The 24,419-nt window shown below is 38.6% G+C and overlaps 1 protein-coding gene and 1 pseudogene across 1 annotated transcript in view; one reads left to right on the forward strand and one right to left on the reverse strand.

Annotated features, from left to right (window-relative positions):
* Positions 1–2,840: 2,840 nt before the first annotated feature.
* LOC139475522 (excitatory amino acid transporter-like) lies at positions 2,841–17,805 on the forward strand (annotated as a pseudogene).
* A 5,271-nt stretch (positions 17,806–23,076) lies between these two features.
* LOC139474533 (excitatory amino acid transporter 2-like) overlaps positions 23,077–24,419 on the reverse strand; it is a 46,283-nt gene continuing 44,940 nt past the window's right edge. Inside the window, exon 9 of the mRNA XM_071257588.1 lies at positions 23,077–24,049. Coding sequence (XP_071113689.1) covers positions 23,890–24,049 — 160 coding nt within the window. The 3' untranslated portion in view covers positions 23,077–23,889. The remainder of the gene's footprint in view (positions 24,050–24,419) is intronic.

The following is a 24,419-nucleotide window of genomic DNA, read 5'->3' on the forward strand; positions in this document are numbered from 1 at the left end:
GACCAAATGTAAACTTTACATTGTAAATAATTGGACACTAAGTTATGGATGTATACACTTCTACAATCTTGAGGTATTCATGTTTATGGTGAAATGAATGTGTATTCAGCAGTGAAAGGTTAATAGTTACCGAACATTTAACTCTTTATGCGGTGTCCGTCAAGGTTGCATTATGAGTCCCGTGTTGTTTATTATTTTTATTGATGAACTAGTTAATGCTCTGTATGAAAACTGTGATCATAGAATATATGTCAAGGAAATAATAAGACTTATAATTGTTTGTTGATGATGTGATTATGTTTTCATATGCAGTGTCATTTCTACAAAAACAGTTGAATATTTCATATGTTGACTACAGGTTAAGAATAAGATAATAGTTTTCAGACATGTTGGTATTGTCATTAAAAATGAAAAACTGGTCATTATTAAAAACAACATCGAAGAAGTATATTACTAAAAATACCTTGGTATACTGTTTTCATTTAGTGTTATTTAGTGGGCTACCTATAAACATTTAGCTAGTCAATTATCAACGGCTTTAATTCTCATTAATAATTTGCTCAAGAAAAATAGGCAGTTAACTTTCAAGCCAGCCACAAAATTGTTTCATTGACAAAACATTCTCCAATTTTATTGTACAGATCTGAAATAGAGGTGTTACAATACAACAAAATATTGATAAAGTTAAAGATATGTTGCATTATGTTGTGTTGAATCAACTGTATGTCTGTAAAGCTCATATCAATTACAAGGCTAATTGACGTGTTTTGAGTTTGCCAACCCGAGTGAAATTCCTAATTACATATCCGCTTGGATGCCAACTTCTTGCCTATTTGTGCTGTCACCAATGTTGTCAACTTTCATACAACTGTTTTGAAGTTTGGAGAATCCACATGCCCCAAATACTCAATACTTTCTGTGAATGTAAAGACGGTCCTTCCTTCTCTTTATATTTCTGTGCGCACATTTCTTGAACTCTGGAATCCAGTACAAAAGACGACTCAAAATGTCTTGAGGTTTTGGTGGCAAACAAAAAGTTGTTGGAACCGATGCATGGTTTTTACAGAACAACGGGGAGTCAGAGTCAGATGTGGCCAGAGTGTCATTTCTAGAGTTTGGTATTGTACCAACTACATGGCATATCATGTGACCGACCAAGGTGAGGCCAGCCACTTATCTTATTACAACAGCAATTCCAGGATTGGAAAGGATTTCTGACTAGAAACAGCGACTCATACTTCCTTAGGCAGGACTAAGAGGTGTTGTAAAAATGTACGCCTTTGTAACTTTCACTGGAGTACACCAGAGCTTACGGTCTCAGTGTGTGGTGGTGGTGGTTCAGTTTTAAACCCACAATAATTTCAAATAACAAATTTCCAAAGGAAAAAGACACAAGAAGAATCTCAGAACACAAAGTTTTTTTCACACACCACAAACTCCCACATACACATTTGACAATTCACGCCAACCACATGTAAGGAACAACATGGCCGCTCTTCACGGCGTTCATTTATACAGTCCACATCTTGTATGCAACACATAAACATGTAAATGCAAGTTACCAATCCATTCCTACTGAACTGCCATATCCTGCAACTGAAGTAAATAACCAAAATAAAAGCAGCACCTACCTGATATTTAAGCGAATTTAAGACATGTGAGCACCAACTTCTCCTCATCGAGATCCCTCCAATGAAACTTATGGTTGTTCCAGGTGCTACACCAGCTGCTTACCACACACCTGTCTCAGTTCCTCTCCACTGGCAAGATGATAGCAAGGCTTGCTTGGATCAAGACGTCAGAATAGGTGTAATCGAGCAAGCGCCAATAGGTGAGGCTGTCACATGGTGCCATAGAATGGTAATTTGTCCCAAGCAGAACGGAAAGCCAAGATGCACTGTTCACTCCAAACTCACGTGGATGAAGGCAAACATCTGACAACATTCATCACACCCTGGGGAACATACAGATATCCCCCTCAAGGATACATTGCCCCAGGAGATTGTTATGCAAGGCGTTTCGATTTAGTTGCTGCTGATGTACCTAACTAAATTGATAATGCACTCCTCTGCGCTGATGACATTGCAAGATTGCCTTTTTCCAAGCTTGTGGAAACGGCATTACTCTGAACCCCTAAAAATTTGTCTTTGCTCAGGAGACAGTTGAATTTACAGGCATTGAGATAACACATCACAGTGTTCGACCCTGTAAAAAGTGCCACCATGAAATCTTGGACTTTCCCCAGTGAGGAATATTACAGACATGTGGTCATGGTTTGACCTTATCAACCAAGTATCTTATGTCTTCATCATGGTAGAAACGACGCAACCATACCGTCAGTTATTAAAGCCTGAGACACCTTTTTGATGGAATCATCACTTTGACATGTTGTTTCAAGATTCAAAGGCAGTCATCGTCGGTGAGATTGAGGAGGATGTACGAATATTTGACAAATGCAAACTGATATGCCTTCCTAACTGATTGGTCAAAAGGTGGAATTGGATTTTGGCTGTTCCAAAACATTTCAAATGCCTCAAGACAGTGCCTGACAATCTGGTTGGCAGTCGATGCACCCATGTATGTGAATCCCACTACACCTCTGAGGAAGGAGAGGCATTGACAGTTGCTGATGCACTGGACAAAGCCAGGTACTTTGTTCACAGTTGTTACGACCTCAATGTTGTGGTTGACCATTAACCACTGCTCAAGCTGCTTGGAGACCGATCCCTCGAACATATCTAACATGCTCGTCTCAACAAATTCCAGATGGTTCATGTATGAGGTACAAAACATCGCGTCCTGATGCTATGTCAAGCCATCCAACTGGCCATCCTTAGAAAATGGTGTTGATAGATGATTACGCAGCCATTAGCCATGATGGTGACTTTCCTGACCTCCCAACTTTCTCAACTGTCAGTCACACAATCCAAGCCTTAAGAAGACGCAGCGAGAAGCCTGATGACAGTAGTAAGTTGTACGTTATATGGCTCATGCATAGTAACCATATGCAACAGATAGTATAAACTCTCCTGTATATCCACCCACATCAACAGTCACAGTTGCTGATGATTTGCCAATGCCACATTCATCTAGTCTCAATTGTACACCACACCGTCCTTTCCTGGCCAACAATGGCAACAGTAATCAGCATCTGTCCCCCTTGCAAAAAGATTTAATCTTGAATGAACCATCATTCTCTGCTATGATATCTACTGTGTCTCAGACCTGTCATCGGAACTACATGGCCCCCACCACCAGACTGTTTCTCCACAACAACCGGCCGCATCATCATTGACAACGAATTCAAATACACCAATGCTACCACCCCACTACCCGCCCCAGTGGACGTTCAACCCAGACGTTCTACTCGAACAGATTGCCCCCTCATGGCTTAGTGACTATATGCATGTTATTTGGGCGGAATGGCCTCTAGACTGTAAGGCTTGTATATCTGATAAAGATTACCACACATGAATGTGTTACATGACATTCCTGTCAACCTTTCCTTCCATAGATATGGAGGATTTGAACATTTATAACATGTGACATCAGCACACTTGAAAACAATTTAGTTCATATTCACACTAAGATTTATTTATTTAGTCCTTGTCATACATTTTGCAAAATCTACGAATGACTTGGGTAGGGATAGAAGCTTATTAACATTATGCAGTGACGTGTTATATTCAGTTCTGTTTCATATTCTGTGTTGCCACCATTTATGGTGTTGGATAAAGTGATCTCCAAAGTCACGATTATTTTTGCCGTCAGGTGCAAAAATAATCGTGACTTTGAGGACCATATCCAACTTAAAACAAAGTCCCATTCAGAATACATGTTAAACTAATGTCCACCTGGTGTCAAGGGTCGTTCTCATCAATGCTTAATCGATACGAACTGCGCACATGAACGTCCTAAAGTACGAGCAAAACTATTGGAGGCCTCGTTTAATAAGAGCGCGGAAAAGCACGTGCGATTTCTCATTTACTTCATCGTACGTGATGAACATGCGAGATTTCGATTCTGATTCCGATTCCTACATTTATTTCATAACACGAAGCCGTTTTACGTGTGCGTAACAGGCAGAATTTAACTCAGATTTCGAAAGACTTATTAATGCTGATATTGAAACACTTGACGTGGCTCTACCAGCTATTGTTCTCTGGAAATTATACAGATTTAGTGGAACTATCTCAACAAGTGAAAGCAAGTATTCCCCAGGTCATACCAATTCCTATGACTACTCATAACATTGATGACGCAGATAGTGTTTCCGGAAATAATGCAGGTCCTGTTCCTAACTGATTTAGCAATCCTGTTGCAGAGCATGATCTTCAAAGTCTTTGTATTCGGCTTTTTCTCAGGACACAGAAAACAAGAGTAGGTGGGCCGTCCAACTCTTCCAAGCGTGGGTCAAGGAAAGACAATCACGCGGGTTATGTGATGGCGTCCTGTTTAACCCTGCCATTATGTCGCATCGTGAGTCAGATCTTGATAAGGGGCGGTCGGGTAGCCAAGTCGTTAAAGCGTTCGCTCGTCACGCCGAAGACCCGGGTTCGATTCCCAACATAGGTACAATGTGTGAAGCCCATATTGCTAAAAGCGGCGTAAAACCCACTCACTCACTCAGATCTTGATAAAACTCTCATACGTTTCTTTGTCGAAGTACGAAACCAAAAGGTCGAAGCATACCTGGGAGATACATTATATGAACTGATTGCGTCATTGCTATGCTATCTCTGAAGGCGCGATATCGAGATTAACGTTTATGAGTCTCCTTATTTCAATGGCATGAGAAACGTCTTGGATGCTCGCATGCAGTCATAAGCAGGGCATCGCCATTGAAAAGACAGGCAAATGTTGTTTCTCATTGGCTTAAACTGTGCACTTCAAGCTGAGGACGAGCACAGGAATCTACTTTTGGGCCCCAGCTCTCAGTTTCAATAACAGAAGATTCAAGTGGCGTCACATATTTTATATTTACCGAGGACATTTCAAAAACGGCAGATTTAAACGTCAAAAATATTCAAGGAAGACCATTTGAGTGTCAGAGAACGTTGAAGAGGGTGGACATTAGATGATTGGAGAGTTTATCTGCAATACACCGACTACTGGAGGATTACATCATAAATTCAATTACTTTCCAAATCACACACTAATACCAATTTCGACTTTCAAAGTTCCCAAAAGTCAAACTAAACGGAAATATAAGCTGGTGCATGTTATTTTCAAAATTTTGAATTTACATTTCAAGTCGTCTAATCAAAACGAAAGAACTGCCGAATATTTATCTAAACTAAGGCATGCTAGTTGAAATAAAGTTGTAAGGTCACTCTCTAAACCAAATAATATTCACTAAATCTGTATGGTCAATTGCACAAAATCCTGTCGACAACGTCATTTGTAAACCTTTTTTAAGTTTCACTAGAGTACACCAGAGCTTATGGTCTCAGTATAGTGACGAAACCAGTGCGTGGCGGTTTTTCAGTTTCAAACCCACACAAATTTCAAATAACAAATAGCTAAACAACTTGATCTGACTATTGATCGTGAAATCACTATTGCGATAACTATTGATATTGAAAAAAACTATTGCGATAACTATTGATATTGCAAGCAACAATTCCGATAAATATCGATAGTTTTCAGTGTATCAATTTAGATGGATTTAAAGTTAACCTTGGAACTGAAGTTTCGTTTCAATGTGATTACCATAAGACTTCCAAACACTCGATTTTCCACCCAAGTTTGTCACAAACTCCACTTGACTGTCACCCTCCGCCATTTTACGTTCAGAAAGAACGGTTGCTTAGCATCAATTATACGAATGTGGGTTTGAAATGTCTCTCTTTCGACCAGTCATGTCAGCATATATGTGTGTATATGTACATGTCTCTCTTTCAGGTCTTGCTAACGTTAATTACAAGCCTGCCGGAAAGATTGGTTTGTATACCATTGTCTACTACATCGGTACTACAGTATTGGCAACAATCATTGGCGCCATCCTCGTTCTCACCATTAAACCGGGCAACGTTGCAAACAACAACGTCACGAGTGTCAGGTCATCAACAGGTGCCCCTTCAGCTTCAGCTATAGACGTGTTCCTGGATTTAGTCAGGTTAGTTAGTGAAGATGGCACTTAGAGCCAAAGTCAATGTTCCTGTATGTTTAATTCTATAACAGCATTTGCTTTTGTGAAGTAATGTTTTAATGATAAACGGATTATGATCTCGTGACATGAGGCGCGGGGGATATATTCTTTTTCTTCACAGGGGTGATCAAAGAGCGTGTACAGTGTAATTCATGTTGTGTTTGTAATATATAAGCGCGCGGCACAAACTGTTTCTATCATCATACCTTTTCCCCGACAATGTTGTCCAGGCGAGTTTTCAGACAAGTAAGACTGTTTATGTACAGAAGCATGTACAGGTATCTCGGCACGAGAACTCTACGGCTTTAAACAGTTCAAACTTCAATGACACTTTGTCAGTTCAAAGCAAAGATGGCACACATGTATGGGCCCCAACGTCAGTCTACAGTTCAGGAATGAATACAATAGGTACGTTGACGTTGGTGTTAGAATGTATTACCCACATGGTGAAGGGGCAGATGTACAATATACTATTACTCTGAATTTGTACTGGTCTGACCTTGTTCTATTTCTTTATTGTACATCCATGAATATTCAAAATATTTCTTTTTTCTTTATTCATTAATAATCATGATATTTACACGATATACAATTCATTTTTTTAGTAAAATCTCAAACATTAACATTTCTTACTAAATCATGATCAGTTCGATAACTGACAAATGCAATAATTTATTTAATCTAGGGTAGCATGAGATAAGCAACAGGCGATTGATCGAATACTTCATAATAGCTTACAATGTGTGTTTCATCTTTGAAACAATTTGTTGAATACTGTGAGACCTGCATCGCCATGGAATTCCATCCACATTAAGCTGACACGCCGTGATATAACTATTAAAGTTTGCGTTAAACCAAACTCACTCACTCACTCACTCACTCACTAATACTGTTGAGATGTTTCCTACTTATGGCTTTGACTGTTGATGGATTAATGTCTATTGGAGATCAAGTCTCATAGTATATACTAGTACTTATTTCTTTGGTGAAACCCACGAACAGCATACAGACCATGATATATATAATATGTGTGGGATTTGTTATACTAATATTTAAATAATGTTCTTTTCAATCGATTAAAAAAATATTATTTCATCCACCAGGCTCCCTCTCCACCCCCACTCCACAATAAATTACAAGTCCCTTAAAGCTCTGCACGCTAACGTCGAACCAATTCGACAGAGGTGTCACTTCCCGTGCATCTGATAATCATTATCAACGAGAATCTGCATAGTAGGATTGCGGCGCTATACACTATATACAGTTGACAGAACAAAGAACACTTCAAGTGATATTGAGTCTTGTTACATCATTGTCTATTGAAAAACATATGCTTTCAGCATTACAAATCTGTTTATTTCACAAAAGGTCTGTAGTCTTTCATTTTCATCTTCAGGTATATGTTACTCCATGTTATTTGGTGTTATCCTTGGTCGCCTTGGGGAAAAGGGAGAAGTGGTGCTGCGTTTCTTCACGGTTGTCAATGATATTACCATTAAAATGTTGCTGTTATTTTTGTGGTGGGTGTTATGAAAGAAACGTTTTCGTTTTTGATTGTAAGGCTTCTTTTTTTTCAAGTGAGGATTTGCATCAACCCAACCATCAACATAGACGGTACCGCCATCTTTCAAGTCATCTCTGCAGTTTACATTGCCCCGATACGCTGTATACCTCTACACTTCAACGAAATCATTGTATTAAGGTAAAGTGAACCAATACGTGCATATGTTTTCTCGAGGCTTTCATATTGTGTCTTAATAACGGGGTTCTTGATAACAACTAATAAATCTGTCCATGTTCGGATGAGCATTAGGCCCATGATCCAAATGACAACAATAAAAACAATCATTAAATGCTGTTTTCCTGTAGACCTGAGAAGTGTCACAGTTTGACAGTTTTTGTTTTTTCTAAATTTATGTTTCTTCTACCCATCCGCACAACACATTCCCATTGTGTCAACACCGTTTTGTTTAATTTATGCATTTTAATACTAAATCCCTGTGTTTCAGTTTATGTACAGTGCTGGGCAGTGTGCGCGCGGCTGGAGTGCCAAACTCGTCTGTAGTGGTACTGATGTCAATCCTGTCTTTACTATGATATTTATTTAACAAGCTGTGGACGAAGATACGCGTAGATGATTATTTATTTGTGGCCCTTAAATAACGAAGAGGTTTGCGTAACGTCGTCTTGGTAATGACAATACTTTGCGCGTCAAAGTTTTGACTCTTGCCTCGTGGGCATTGCATGTATGAATTGGCCAATAGCTACCCATGTTTGTATGGCCAATATGTGATTCTGTAAGCGTCCCAGGATGGCATTGGACATTATTATGTTTTCATACACTTGCTTGTCTTCTCCAGATTTTGTACATAAGCTATGATAATTTGGAACAATATCAGACAACATCGTAAAACAACCTTTACTCGCTTGTTGGACATACATGTCTGCATTCAACCATATCCAGTTGTCAAATAAAATGTGACCTTCATCTGGAATGGAATGTTGATGTTGTTCCTATTTTGCATAGGATAGAGATTCTGCAGGGAGAACAGAAGGTGGTTCGATCCCCTGTCGGCGTCATACCCAAATATGTTAATGACGGTACTTGTTTGTTACCCGCATGGTGCTTAGCTGTAAGGGGAGAAACAAGGACTGGCCGACTCTGAGTCAGTATAATGTGTCTTTGTTGGGTATCAATGATATACAGACATGACATATCAGTAGGAGCCATAGAAGCGACAAGATTCATTTCCATAATCAGAAGAAATCTCTGCTAAAATCAGAGCCCATTTTACGATTTGGACTTTATCATGATCATGTATTTCTGAATCTCTATCAAATGGTGATGATGCCACGTGTTCGAGAAAAGGTGAGCGTATTCTGCCCCACTTGTGGCACCCGTCAAAACCATATGCCAAGGCAAGACAATTGGTCAGACACCTAAAACACATGAAACATATTGTACAAGACAAAATAGTGAATTGCATTGGACATTGGACTTTGTTGTCACTGATGTGAAAATGTCTTCCATATGTCTACTATAAAACATTTGAAAGCTTTACTGGGGCCTTTGATCAAACATGTTTTGAGCAATAGTCGTATGTCGCGCTTTGAAACGTTCGTGGAAAGAGCATACTCGATTGTACCTTAAAAGTTGTGAAATGTAACATATCACGTCACAAAAAAATGAAAACCAACAACTAAAATCCTGGTTATGAGCGATAGACTGCGATGATTTCGAATGCCGAAATAGAAGAAATAAACGAAATGTTTGTCATGTAATATCTGGCTGTGGGGGCGAAACATGGGAACAATTTGATAAAAAGTTCGTGACGTTTTGTCTGGGTCACTTGAAATGCCCGATTCAAATACGCTACCGATCTGCTACAGACTACACAGTATCGAGAGACAGAGTATTTCCCCCGCCATATCACATCGGTTTACTGAAGAAGAAATGGCAGGGAAAAACTGATCACCGTAATTGTTATATTCCACTCACAGGAGACCAGAATGCAAGAGTTAAAGATCTCATCGATTATATTCTCAATGACAATGTTGATTTTATTCAGGATAATATTCACGATTATCTTATCTTACCTTATGCATGACAGGCTTTTTTTGCAGATAAGCATGGTGAATGCACCTGCTTTACACACAATGGGTGTTGTGGAGTAGATTGATTGTAACAACTGCCCTGTAAAACGCATGACCTTTCAAACCATCATTCTGTTCATTTAATAGCAGTGCTGCACAATGTAACAGTGAGGATTATACTCGTGTTATGATTCAGATAGCACTGCCAAAATTTGATAAAGTTGATTATAATATGGAACCCTGATGCAAGTGAACTCTATTCGAAATATCCAAACCAATGTATGCTATTCTCTAAAATATATAAATAAACTTAGAAACTACATACTGTTCATTGTAAGTACTTTTATGTGCGCTTCATCATTTTCTGATAATGTAATATGTTTATTGTCCGGTGTTGTGCCAATAATTTAACATCTATACTGTCTCGGACTGTTATGAACTGTTTGGGAAACACACACTATGTGGCGTTTACATCCATTGACATTGAAGGGGTATTGGCATAAAAAAAAAAGATTGATATCTACCCGAGATTACAATGTTTTTGGAAGATATTACCACTACTGTATCTGCTATCTTCTATTGACAGGTCTCGGATGCAGTGTATGGTGAATATAACGGGTGACTGTTTTGCAGCGTCTATGCTTGATCATTTCTTTCCATATACGCCCATGGAACAAAAAGTCGAGGACGATCCCAGGATATCTGAAGATCAGACTTTCAATACCTCTTTGGACGTATAAGATATGCATCATTTACTCGTTGTGCTTTAATCAGTGTATATAAGAAAGCATATCAGACACGACGATATGTTCCTGATGCAGTTTAAAATGTGTATAATAGAAAGCACAAATATCTATTAAGTGTAATCAAATCAAGGAAGGATAATATATCTTCAACATATCAATACATTTAGAAGAAATTTGATTCATCTGTTTTGGAACATTATTGTTTGTTTGTTTTTAACGTGTTGTTGACATGTTTTGGTAAAGCTATCAGCATTACAGAAATCTGCATATGCATACTTTCAATAATATTAAAGTGAAGCAGATTTCAGCGTGTGACACTTTGGTGAAAAAAGGAGCGACATGTAGAATTTCGCGTTAGAATTTGCTCATGTCAACAATTGCAAGTTTGGGATTTATGACAACATATAATCCATAGGCAAGCCTGAAATGTGTCGGTAGTCTGATTTACAGATGTTTTCTTTCAAATATTGGATCATGTTCAAGTCTTGGCCACTTAAAGCTCCGTCTGTGAAGTCAGGGACAAGGGATCTACAACCAGGAGGTGTCTATGTCTTGTGGCTCTTTTGCACAATTACCATGCTCTTAACCTCTTCACTGGTGCTGCTGCACAACTGAAGCTGAAATGTGGCATTCATGTTCCTTCTCAATATTATCCTATTTTGTTCACGTCGGTTTAATGGTTTAATGGTGTTCTGTGGTTTAATTTACGCGTTTTATCAAAAATATAAATATATACTTATATTTCCTGTAAAATTACACGAGCATGAATTCTGAACCAAGAGACACAGAATGTTGAAACTTTGTGTGAATGACACAAGAAAAGGATCATGATTGGTACTATGCGGCATACTGGATGTCTCCTGGATAAGGTTGCTTCTTGTTGTCGCAGGTTAAATTTGTTACTAATCTGTTGTTTACTAATTATGATTCATGTCACCAACTTTTCACCTTATGAATAATCTGATTTGGCTTGACCAGCCGACCTTGTGGTCTGCCATCTGGGCCCTGGCACATGCAGTCCCTGCAATTGTTGTGGAGGCCGGTCACCTGACTGTCCCCCATATAAACTATATGTGTATGGGGCGGAGCACGCACCATGCAGGACAATCTAGCTGCCACATTACATCTAATTTGTTATATCCACCGTTGTGTTGAGTTATAATGAGTTGAGTGAGTGTTGAATTGTGATATAATTGCAAGTTTTAATTGTTTCATCTGAACATGCTACAGGTTTATTTTCAAGTGTGAATTATATCATAGATAATTCTATATATTTCTTGCTTTCATATAGAAGAGGCATATGCTATGGGAAACATACATGCTGCTTGATAAACAGTGTAGTTGCAAATTCAAAACTTACATGTTGAATTATGATATATTGTTATTTATAATTACTAGTTCAAATAACTGCATGGTTTGTGTTATATTCACAAGTATTTACAGATAATAAACTAAGCTCAGATAAAAATATTTGTTGTTCCTTTCAGGTATTTCAATCTAACATGTCAGATTCATGTAAGCGCATAAAACAATCTATCCGAGTGTCTGTTTTATAATGAAAACCTCCTTCTAATCGAAATATGATTGACAGTGAACCCTTCATCACAAGGTATACATGCAGGAGGTTGACCCTTGCCTCCTTGGTCTAGTGGTAGAGCGTCCGCCCGAGAGCCGAAGGTCCGGTGGTTCGATCCCCGGCCGCGTTATACCAAAAGACGTTCAAAGATGGCATGAGACCGCAATTATTTTCCTTCCTTGCTATCTTCAGTGACATGACAGCCCACCATAATTAATATCGGTCTCCTGTTGTATGCTGACTAACCTGCCACTTGTCACTTAAAACCCGCGAAGATCCGGTTTAGAATAGGTCCTCAGCAACCCATGCTTGCCGTAAAAGGCTACTATGCTTGTCGTAAGAGCCGACTAACTGGATCAGGTGGTCAGGCTCGCTGACATGGTCGATGTCCTCGTATCCCAATTGCGAGCATCGATCCACGCTATTGGGTGTGCGCGAGTTAAAATTTTAAGTCACATCGGCGATATGGCTGAAATATTGCCCATGTGACTTACAATTTTAACTCACTCACTCCCACCCAATTGCGTGCATCGATGCTCGTGATGTCTATCACTGGATTGTCTGGTCCAGACTCGATTATTGCTGAGTGCGGCATTAAACAACAAACAAACAGACAAAACTTGTCACTTAAACCGCAAAGTATCGGCCTGGATCCTCCAGCTGGATTTCGCCATAACCACTGTCAAAAATGGGGGGAATAACTGTGGTATGAGGACACAAAAAAGTGTGCAATTCAAATACAACTTTATCAATAGTAAGCCCTTACACTGTTGCAGGCTCTAATTTGGAAACCCTAACTTAACACAACTTGACTTATAGTCCTTTGAAGCCATGCTTAACCCATAGCATTTGAGTGTATTCTAATTTGTCCATAACTCCATAACCAAATGGAAATTGTTCCTGTCTCGCCATTACATATACTATCAACACACACCTTTTTTAGTCCCCGAAATCAATTCTGTATTTTGTTGGCTATGTTGTAGTACATACATGCATTTTTTAACAAATAATGGCATTAAAGTTCATATTTTTTTAACAAAGTTGAAAATCGAAACTGTTACATTTTATTCATTTTCAGTCCAATTTGTCGTCATGAAAACAAACAAAAAGAAAACTTCCAAAGAAGCAACAGGCTCACGTTTACTACTGCATTTATCTATGTAGACAAGTTTCATCTGGAAAAAAATGGGGGCACGGGTGGCCCAGTCGTCTAAGGCGCCGCGATTCGCTGTGCAGAGTTGCGTCCCTTGGGCACGCCAGAAACCTTTGATTGTGGGTTCGAATCCCGGTTCGCCCTGATTATGTTTCTAGGTTTGTCAGCACCATACCCGTGCTCGTGGGTTTCACCGAAATGGTAAACGTCTGAGACCTGCATCACTTCGGGCTTTCCTCCCACATTAAGCGTACACACCGTGATATAACTTGAATACTGTAAAAAGCGGCGTAAAACCCAACTAACTCACTCACTCATCTGGAAATATTTAACGGTTAAGGAGTTCTGCTCCGGAAACTGAAAATGGACGGGCATGCTGATCGCTATATAAGAAAACGGTGGAGTAATAAATTAACAATACTTCCACAATCCATTATGTGCGTCCTCTAGTCTTTACGACATAATAATTATGCTCCTCATTTCCACAATTATCGCTGTTGTACTGGGAATAGTTTCTGAGATGGTGTGCCGGACGCTCACGTCGTCCTCAGACGCATTTAGCTGCTGCACTTTCCCGGAGAGCTTTTACTACGTGTGCTGAAGATGCTGATGCTGCCTCTGATAATAGCCAGTATCATTACAGGTAAGATTACCACCTTTTTGTTTTTACACTCGTGTATTGAAGTTGTACCATAAACCAGACAATCCATGTCGTCAGTGTCAACATATTCCAATTATATTTGCAAATTGATGACATCCCAACTGTCACATTTTCTATTTCCCATTATTTCACATTTTTTATGCTCGTTACATTTATTCATTATCTTTTCAGTATTATTAATGCATGGGAACAGATACCGATGTAGGATGTCACGAATCACTTTTAGATAGATTTAGACGAACAACAATAAAATACTGTCTGAACATATTACGAATTACAACCATGACACTTTATGATTGGATTATCATGGTATTGCTGATGAATTCCTGAACAGCAGCATTACTGACGAACAGATGGTGAACAATAAATCATCTGAAAAGAATAGTATCCCAATAGAATTATGTAAAGAGACATGTACAGTATATCTGCCCAGTAGTCCTGACAAAATCACCTGTTTGACTTCACAATCTCTATTGTTGAACTAGGGGCGGTCGGGTAGCCTAGTGGTTAAAGCGTTCGTCACGCCGAAGACCCTGGTTCGATTCCCGACATGGGTACAATGTGTGAAGCCCATTTCTGGTGTCCCCCGCCGTGATATTTCTGGAATATTGCTAAAAGCGGCGAAAAACCAAACTCACTCACTCACTAATAATAAATTCTGAATATTCATAGTATACTTTAATGGGTACGGTTTGCATCATTTAGTTTTAATCATCAACTCGGGAAGTAGATCTAAACTTCGTCATGCATGCAAGGGGACCTGTAAGCTCTCCGTACTGCGCATTGTATGACTTTTGAGAGGCAGTGAAGCCTGAAAATAAACACAACAATTAACTCCAGATGTGACAGAAGGAAAAACAAGCGTATGAGCAGTAACAAGAGGAGGCTAGTGCAAACGCTTCATGTAAATCTATTTTTTAATATAACTGCAGTATATTTAATAGGTATGGATTTGACAATTATCATTTAATATTTACGATGGGAAAATTCATGCGATACTGTTATGTTGTGCAGAGCATTCTACTTTGGAAGACAACTGGCTGATATAGAATGGGTTTATTCCAATTCTGTTTCTTTTTCATGCATTCGACCCATTATACCACACACTCATCTAACCCATTCTGAACACATTCAACGGTTTAACCTCCACGTTTGGTCGATGTCTTAGCATATGCTTCGACAGAATCTACAATGATTTTAAAGTTGTGATTTCAATTGGTAGGAAGCTGCTCATGATATCTTGTCCCATATTTGAAAAACTGCTGACGGTTATTATTGTCATGAACAGACTCACCTGTGATTAATAGACCAACAGGTGGGTAGCTGAATGTGTATGGTGTGTTTTGGCAGCCGCAATGGGAAACAAGATCAGGAAACAATGTCACAGCAAGCAAACGCTATCAACGCCAATCATTAATATCATTATCATTAATAAACCGTACATATAGTCAGTGAGAATTTGTGTGAAGCGAACATGATTTTTTAGAATTAAGAATTGTTTTGAATACATAGATGAATTAAAAAAAGAATAACCGTTACCAAACAAACAAATTTTAATTTACATAATTGTAAGGCTGTACTTCATGTGTACCCTTTATGCGAACTCGTGGTGTCATCACTGATTTTCAGTGATCCATTCATACAATTTCATCACTTTGCTTTCTTTTACGCCTAGTGGAATCTGTTTCGGCAGATAATGGAGGCTGATTATTTTCTGGCGTGGACGTTTTGAATTAGCTACACTAATGTTCAGATCCAAATCAAATCCTGTTTTATCCTTTCTTAATCAATGTGCACATGGACGGCCATTCGGAAATCAGTAAATGTCTGACAATATAGTTTGTCATGGGTATATCATGGGTATTATGTGTGAAATCCTTAATATTCTCCTTACAGGAGTACTTATGTACTGCATTGTTTTTGGTGTGACTCTCAGCCAACTGGGTCGTAGTGGAACAGTGGTGACAGAGTTCTTTACTGTCATCAATACCGTCACCCTAAAAATGATCAGACTTGTTATGTGGTGAGTAGACTCAACTTCAACTGACATCTCAACATTACATGTAACCTTTCACACCTGCAATTTTCCTTTCACACCTGCAATTATCTTCATGTGGTACAGTATCATTTAAAGGTTTTCGGATTTATCTGTAAATATACAGGTCCATCATATTTCTCATTTGGTCCCGGGAAAAGTAACATACATACAAAATTGGTGATAGTACATTATATATTTAGAAAAGGTTTAATGGAGGATGCAAACTGCCGATGTGGCAGCAATGAATGTCCATGCTTACTGCATGTGGTTCAGGCTCAAAGATTTGGTTGATTGCATGTCATTGTAAATAAACAGCGTAGCTCATATGTTCAACCACTGATGTACAGGCCCTAGTGAAAATGTTCTAATATTGCTGAAATCGGAGTAAAACAACAACACAAACACTGAATCTGTTTATTCAATCCAAATTAGTCAACATTTTTTATGCTCTAGGTATTCACCACTTGGCATACTGTTTCTCATCATGGGCCAGATAATGTCCACAACTGACATGACGGAGACTGGACAAACACTGGCTATCTACATTGCAACTGAGTTGGCCGGATTGGCAATCCATTCACTTGTGCTCCTCCCAGGCTTGTATTTCATCCTGACAAGAAAGAACCCATATGCCATATACCTCAAAATAGTGCAAGCTCAAAATAGTGACAGCCTTTGCGACAGCCTCCAGGTATAACTTCCCCAGCTACATCTTAACTCGGTTTATCTTTCAATTACATGGCTATGGTTTTGTCTGATTTGATTGCCTCCACTTCTGCCGGTTATGTTTCTCATGTCTACAATGCGAATGTATTGGGCATAAGAGGTTGTTGTTACACTTTCTCAGAAAGTATCAAAATATTTATCACTGTGTACTTACCTTTCCTTGGACGAGGCACATATTGTATTCATGCAGAACATATATTAATTGTGCAATGTTAACTGTTGCTCAAGGTATTGAATGGCTCAGTTGTTTATAAACGTATCTGTGAAATAACATCTGAAGCACAGCATCCCCGATGACAAAACTGACAATTTCGTACGGAAATGCAGATCTTTAATTCTAGGTAGTGTTCACTGATCAGAAAAGGACTTGTATCAAATGTGAGTCTCAGCCTCATGTACATAATTACTTTGTCTGCTTCCAGTGCTGCCACGCTGCCGGTGGCCATGCAGTGCGTCGAGGAGCGGATGAAGATAGACACACGGATTTCCCGTTTCGTCCTCCCAGCAGGATCCACAGTCAACATGGACGGCGGTGCTGTGTATGCTGCCATTGCGCCTGTGTTCATAGCACAGTACAATGGAGTCAGCCTGTCATTTGGAGATGTAATAATTGTAAGGTATGTTCATGACCCTGTAACACTGACAAAAGTTTGAAAGTTGTTTTATTTACCACACGTCTTTTGGTGTCTTCTTTATCATAGTAATAGTCCATATTGACATTCATATGGCACCATAAGCCACATAGCTTCCACCTCTACCATCCTGACTCCCACAGTCAACATGGACGCCGGTGCTATGCATGCTGCCATTGGGCCTGTGTTCATAGCACAGCACAATGGAGTCAGCCTGTCATTTGGAGATATAATAATTGTAAGGTATGTTGATGATCTGAAACAGTTAGTTCCAAGGTAAATGGTGAAAGGTGAACAGACAACAGTCCGCTTGAGAAGTACTATACTTAATATTAGTCATTTGAGATGTCATAATTGCAACAGTTAAAACATCGAAATATTTGTTCCAGTTTAACAGCTATTCTCAGCAGTGTCGGAACTGCTGGTGTACCAGGTGCGGGTTTAGCTGTCCTGCTGCTTGTCCTAAAATCTGTTGGACTCCCGGATCGAGGCGTCTCGTTCCTGATCACGGTAGAATGGCTGTTGTGAGTTCCTCACTTTAATATCACTATAGACAATAACGATGTTTAATCTAATTGTAACTGCGAACCCTTAAAGTGAGCATAATGATGTGAATAGAGGGTGAACAGTTACTGGTTTCCTTTTGTGTACTAAAAAAATCTATATATGTCAGATCTCGTATAACTTGAGGGAAAACAGTTGATATCTTGTTTTACTGTAACTAAATTATTTTTTAGATAGATCTCAGAGATTGTATGACTTGTCTACTTCATTCTGATGAATCAAAATGTTTCAATATTCGCAATACATGATATATTATTATGCTCAACTGGTGTGCCTGGCATAGCCTCGATAATATACACATCCCTTTGTTACAGTTGGAAAACTGTCTACTAAGGCATAAACGATATTTATTCTCTCATACACACTCTCTCATTCTCTTTCTCCAGACATAGATTTCGCACCATGGTAAATGTGGCTAGTGATTGCCTGGTCGTAGGAGTTGTCTCCCGTTACACGAATCTTCCTCCACGTGACCATTTCTTTTTTCATTTTCTATTGTGAACAATGCTTGATAGGTCAAATTTAAGTTAGAGTAAGGGAAACACAAAATACATTTAACAATTTCTGGATTTCCGACAGATGCACTTCAATTTGTATTCTATGTGTCAAATATTGTAGCTCAGTCGTGTAACCTTTAATAATTAGGTAATAAAAATGTGTTGATTTTATTGTGATGAGTGATTGTGATGCCACTAACTCATGTCTCCTGAGCACAAAAGACAAGCCCAATCCACTTTCATTATCCAGTGTTTATTTCAATTCTGTTGGTATGAATAACCTGCATCTATTCGTTGCCTCATAGATGTAGCTTCCTCCTGCATGTACATATATGCGCTTGTGTCTTCAATGCATGCAACATATTTTAGAAAAGCATAATTGTATTTTCACAGGCAAATGTGGCATCATATCTCAGTGGTTTCCTTGCCATGTTGACATGGCACGTAACTCACAAGTGAATGATGCAAGTAAACCAGCTCTTCACACAACGATAGTTCCACTTCTTATCCAATACAGTGCTTTTATCCAGAATTGAAACCTGATGCAAAGAGGGAGGACACCCAAGAAGGCATCAATAACCTTAATGAATGGAAACCAAAAACAGGTTATGCTTACTTGAAGTGTCAGTCAAGACATGATGAGGATATTTTGCGACGATCAAGTATTGGCCTCAGTCGCGTTATGTGCCATCAACTAACCTCATAAATTGTTCCTTGTAATGAAGAAATTTTCATTTTGAAGCATATGATCTGAAAGATCTATTTTCCTTTCTTTGCTTTCTTGTTACATTAAAACTATTAGAAAGAATATTGGTCTGTGTCATCACTTTAGAAAAGGAACCACAAGACTCCCCTGAATTATGAATTGATAAGAGCGTGACGTGTTCATATTCTCCCATATAGAAGTTATGTGACTATTATGCTTACTTGAACAAGTTTATTCATTTAGTCCAGCAGTATCGGTGAAGACAATATTTAAGAGCATGTAATTTCCATAACATATCACGAGCCTGAACTTATAAGAAACAGAATCTCTGCACTTGTGCACAGTAAATGTAATTCAAGACTTACATATCGAATGCAGTTTCCACTAAATCAATAAATGCGCAACCGTGTCTCTGGTCTATGACAAAGGTACCAGGTGGACCACATTGACCTTTGTGTAGGACAGTGAGGCCCATCTTTAAATGAGATTTGATTGCCGAAGTTATCAACATTTGGCTTTGACCAGCCTAGTAATTGGCACACACTTCGGTCCAAGATATGCCAAGATATTTTGCACCTGTTTCAATCTATTTTGTCCATGACATCATTTTAACTTTTGTGAAAGCAAGCATTACCCTGTAAAGATGTAAAGGTTTAATCACAGCCAGTGTCATGACATAGCAAAAATGGAAACTATCTGTTAGGTCCCACTTCTACCTCTACAGACATGTGTAGGTCCCAATTCTACCTACACATACATGTCTGCCAAACGTGGAGATCCCCGGGATACGTATTTCTTCCGCATTTTTAACAGCTGACATGATCAAATACATTCGCTTGTTTAAAATCAGTGAAATTGGGCAGTTTTTCGATATTCGAATGGGAAGTGTAGGCGAACCATGATCATGTCTTTTCCATGTTGTACTGTTTTCATCTGCATGTAAGAAAATCAACGCTTCCTGCAGCGTCATCATTTTGATTTTGATTAAGAGTTATCGTAACTCCCAAACATGCAATTGTTGACATGAACATATTGTAATCCTCATTTTTTGTGGACGTCGCTATATAAGTGCCATAATCTTGGACGCGACGTTAAACCCTATTTCACCTCACCTCACCATTCTATGTGGAGAAAGCTGACAATTGCCATAATGATTTGAAATTGTCCTCTTCAATTCAAAAATAAATTATGTAGATCCAACGGTTATCATATCTTGTCATTTCAATCCTTTTTTCAAATAGGGTAGAGTACATTGTTTCAATTTGTTATTACATATGACCGCCGTGGTTTACTCATTCACTCGTCCATAGCAAATAATGATCAAAACCACAATCAGTGTTTAAAGGTTTACTGGGCACAAATGTTTACGAGTGAAAAAAGAAAGCATAATCCACCAAATGTGTCTTTGGAATATCCTTGACACACTAAAGATAATTTTGTAAATCCTTGTCCGAAGTCAAGATAGAGTGGGTTGTACTACAAAGAATAAATCCAGTATTAGTTAATGACTTGTTGAAACGCCTCATACAGCCTATAAAAGCTTCCTTAAAGTCATAATGTCACCAATGTAGGCACTAAGTAGGCATCCTCATGGGCACCAATTGTGCTCCCCTTCTTGCTGTTCTGGTTCTTCATGCACATGAATCAGAATTTCTGCTCGGTTTGTCCAAGTGAAAACAAAATTTGGCCAGGAAGTTTAACTTAAGCTTCAGGTGTATCGATGATCTGATATCGTTCAATAAACATTGACCTACCTGATCTAGAAATATAAGAGATCAGTGAGGCCGCCTCATTGCTATATCTAAGCATAAAGATTCAAAGTGACAAAATACTCTCCACAAGGCTGTATGACGAGAGGAATGACTTCAATTTTCCAAAAGACAACTTTCCCTGTATGTCGAGCAATATGTCAACAGCTCCAGCCTCTACTGTTACTTTTCATAACTCTAGAGGTACATTCGAACATGCTCTTTCCACCATTCTATGCCCCTGTGACGCTTTTAAAATGTAATATGAAAGAGACGTGAAGGATGGGACATATCCAAATTTGAAGCATCAGCATATTTTATATTGTACTATAATTATGTTCCCGTGTTGTTTCAGGTGAATAATTGACTTGCCTTTGCATGTGTTTGTGTCGGGTGCTACCTTGGGGCAGTATCTGGTTACCTTTAAGCGAACACCTGGTATCAACACTATTTGATAGTGATTCATGGGTTTAGTCGGAATCGTGTAACGGACTAATGGTGAACATGATATATGTGTTATCATTACCTTGAGAATGAATGATTTCCTAAGATTATTGAAGGGACTTTGTCTCATTTCTTTAACTGGGTTGGTAATATTGTCCATATTGTTGGTAACGATACCAAAGGCTTTGGGACAAATTGAATACAGCTGACTGCGATTCCTCTTCTCACTGTCATCCGAGGACCTTTTTCCGTAAAAACCACGAATCAGTACTAAAAGCTTTTGGGTTGCCTAAAACCTAAAGACATCTCTAGAACTGGATAACAGAGATCCATAAAAATCGTACATATGTATTGCGAGATACATTGCGGGATCTAGGAAATAAATCACAAAACCCATTTCTCAAAGATAAAGCATAATAAAAACAACAAAACCTTTCCCATATTCATAAGCAATCTCTGCCAACATGGGTGCTCGAATTTGCAACACTTAACACGTTCCAGGTATATCGATGGTCTGATATCATTCAGTTATGGTTAAATAGCTAATTCTCTTCCACTGACCCACCGATCCAGAAGAATATATGACTTGTGCGATGACTTGAACTTTCCATAGTCAACTTTCCAGTAGCTCCAACCTTTCTGGTTTACATTTCAATACTCTTGAGGTAGAATCGAGCATGTTCTTTCTTCGAATATTTCACGGGGCATTTTTAGATCCTTGCCCAAAAGGTGTTTGCTCGGTGTTACAGCTTTCTAGACATAAGTAAACCATTCAAAATGTGTCCAAAACGTATCAGTGACCTAAATCATGTCCTATACAATTTCCTATTTGTACTTGTTCCATATGTTCCCGTATTTGATCAGGTGATTACTTGACTTGCCTGTACAAGTGTTTGTGGCGGGTGCCACCTGTGGTGCAGAATACGCTCACCTTTACGCGAACGCATGGTTTTCATTTTTAACAGATATGTTTTGTGGTTAAGGAAAGGGTTTTGTCGCATTAATTTACATATAGAGTACCATATGTATTTGGCCGCGATCAATCATGTTCTTAATATGATTCTTTTATCAGTGAAAACTGAGTGTTTTACATTAAATTCAGAGGAAACAAAAATAGTTTATGGAAATTAAAAGCATATTCCGAAAGCTGTTATTTACATTCATCAAAATGATCCCACTATTTGGGAATAATTGCATTACAATGAAACTAGTTTTATCTAAGCACTATCTAAACTTTAAATGAATAGGAAACATTTGTAATACAAATGGAAATTCCTGTGCCACTTTACCGTAGTAACAAACTGAATTATATTTAAATATGCCAGGACTCAGTACAACTATAACATCGACTTAACAAACATCTATTTATACAAACTCATAAAACTTATTTGTGGTATTCAACATTTAAAGTTTCCCTTCCAAAGTACATGAGTAAATTAATAATAATAATCATAATGATGATGATGAAGAAGAAGAAGAATGGATCAGTTTGCAAATTTCATTCTGCTCAGCTAATATGCAATGTATTTATGAGGTGCTAGAAGGTTAAAAGCCACATTTTTATTTCATCCTGCTGATACTCATTTGCTGCGCTGGGTGAACAGAGACCCATTTCGAATAAAGGCATTTGTCTAAGGAAACACAACATCTTAAAGCATCTTATTCAAGACGTTGAATCTCTCCGCTGTCAGGCTCAGTCACCAGTCCATCTCTCTGCAGCCGATATTGCTTCACTTCTCCTGTGCGCTATGCAACAATATCACGTGTCCGACGTGTGAAAATAGGACAAAGACAGCATGTATTGTGAATGAGTTTTATACGTCAAACGCAATTTCCTCCCTCAACCAGCTATGATGCTGCCATAGCCAATATAGCCACACAATCAAACCAGCAGTAGATTCTCTGAAAATGTGATAATAATCCAAACAGTCATAAGCTCACGGTATGTGTGTTACTTTTGGCAGCTCCCAACAATGTCATTTATGTTGACGTCACGGTACATGCTGTGTAGCACTCTTAAGATCTGAAGGTGTTTACGCAGGTGTGGAAGTACATGTGAACACACAACGCCATTTCCTGTACTGAGGTTGATGGACTTCTCCCAATGGCACCGTGGGAACACGTTTCTGATTTGCTTCTGAATTTCTAATGAACTCTTATCCTGTTTTTAATGAAAACACGATACAACAAGAAAAATAAATTTCCGACAAACTATTAATCACAGCTATGAATGTAGCTGCGCAACGAAGTAGTACAACGACAAGTTTTTAATGTTATTAAAAATGTGACACTTCATATACTTCAAAATTTCCTTCTCTTGGCTATTTTGAAATCCATTTAATCTTATTAATAGTTACTCCCAATGTAGTGAAATGTTTTTGACCCACTTAACTGCTCTCATCAACACAAGTCTAGGCGATACATCAATGCTTCTCAACATTTGGAAAATAATGATAATAATCACACTATACATTATTTAGGTGACAGGGCGCTCATTGATCATCCGAACGCAGTTCGAACGTCTGGCATTACATGCCTATGAAATCTATATGTTCTGCTCTTAGGCCTATATTTATGCACTTTTTACAAGTGTAATGCACAGTATTTTAAACTATTATTTTATACAAACTACTTGATCTCGGAGTTGCCCATCTTATACGTCTGTATCCGCTTTCACGGCTTCGTCTTCGTCTTCAGAGGGCATGGAATCATCGACGTCTGTTTGACCAACGGGGATGTATGGGAAGAAGTGATCTAGCATAGAAGCTGCAAAACAGTCACCCGTTATATTCACCATACCCTGCATTCGAGCCCTGTCAATACAAGAAGGCATATGTCAGTGTTCTGTGTTTCCTATATAACTGTAATAACTTACTTGAGTTTGGAAGCATCAGCCTGTCATTTTTACCAATAACGTAGAGTTAGAGAACAGGTAAATGTTTTGGTTATTTTGGCACTTGGTAATTTGGCCACGTGTTATGAAAGGATATTACGGTAATGTGTTCATAGGCCTATTCGTGGGTCCAGTATATTTTACTGTGCTGTAAGACAGACAGAGGGTGTACTAAAGTACCATAACGCAATACAAAGTCCACTTGCTCTTGCAGCTTAACCGTTATGTCCAGATAAACACAGAATATTAAACTCGTCAGATGCCAGAACTATTCACGAGTTTCATAAGAT

Source organism: Haliotis cracherodii, unplaced genomic scaffold, assembly GCF_022045235.1.
Source record: "Haliotis cracherodii isolate W230 unplaced genomic scaffold, xgHalCrac1.p SCAF_3, whole genome shotgun sequence".
Lineage (NCBI taxonomy): Eukaryota > Metazoa > Mollusca > Gastropoda > Lepetellida > Haliotidae > Haliotis > Haliotis cracherodii.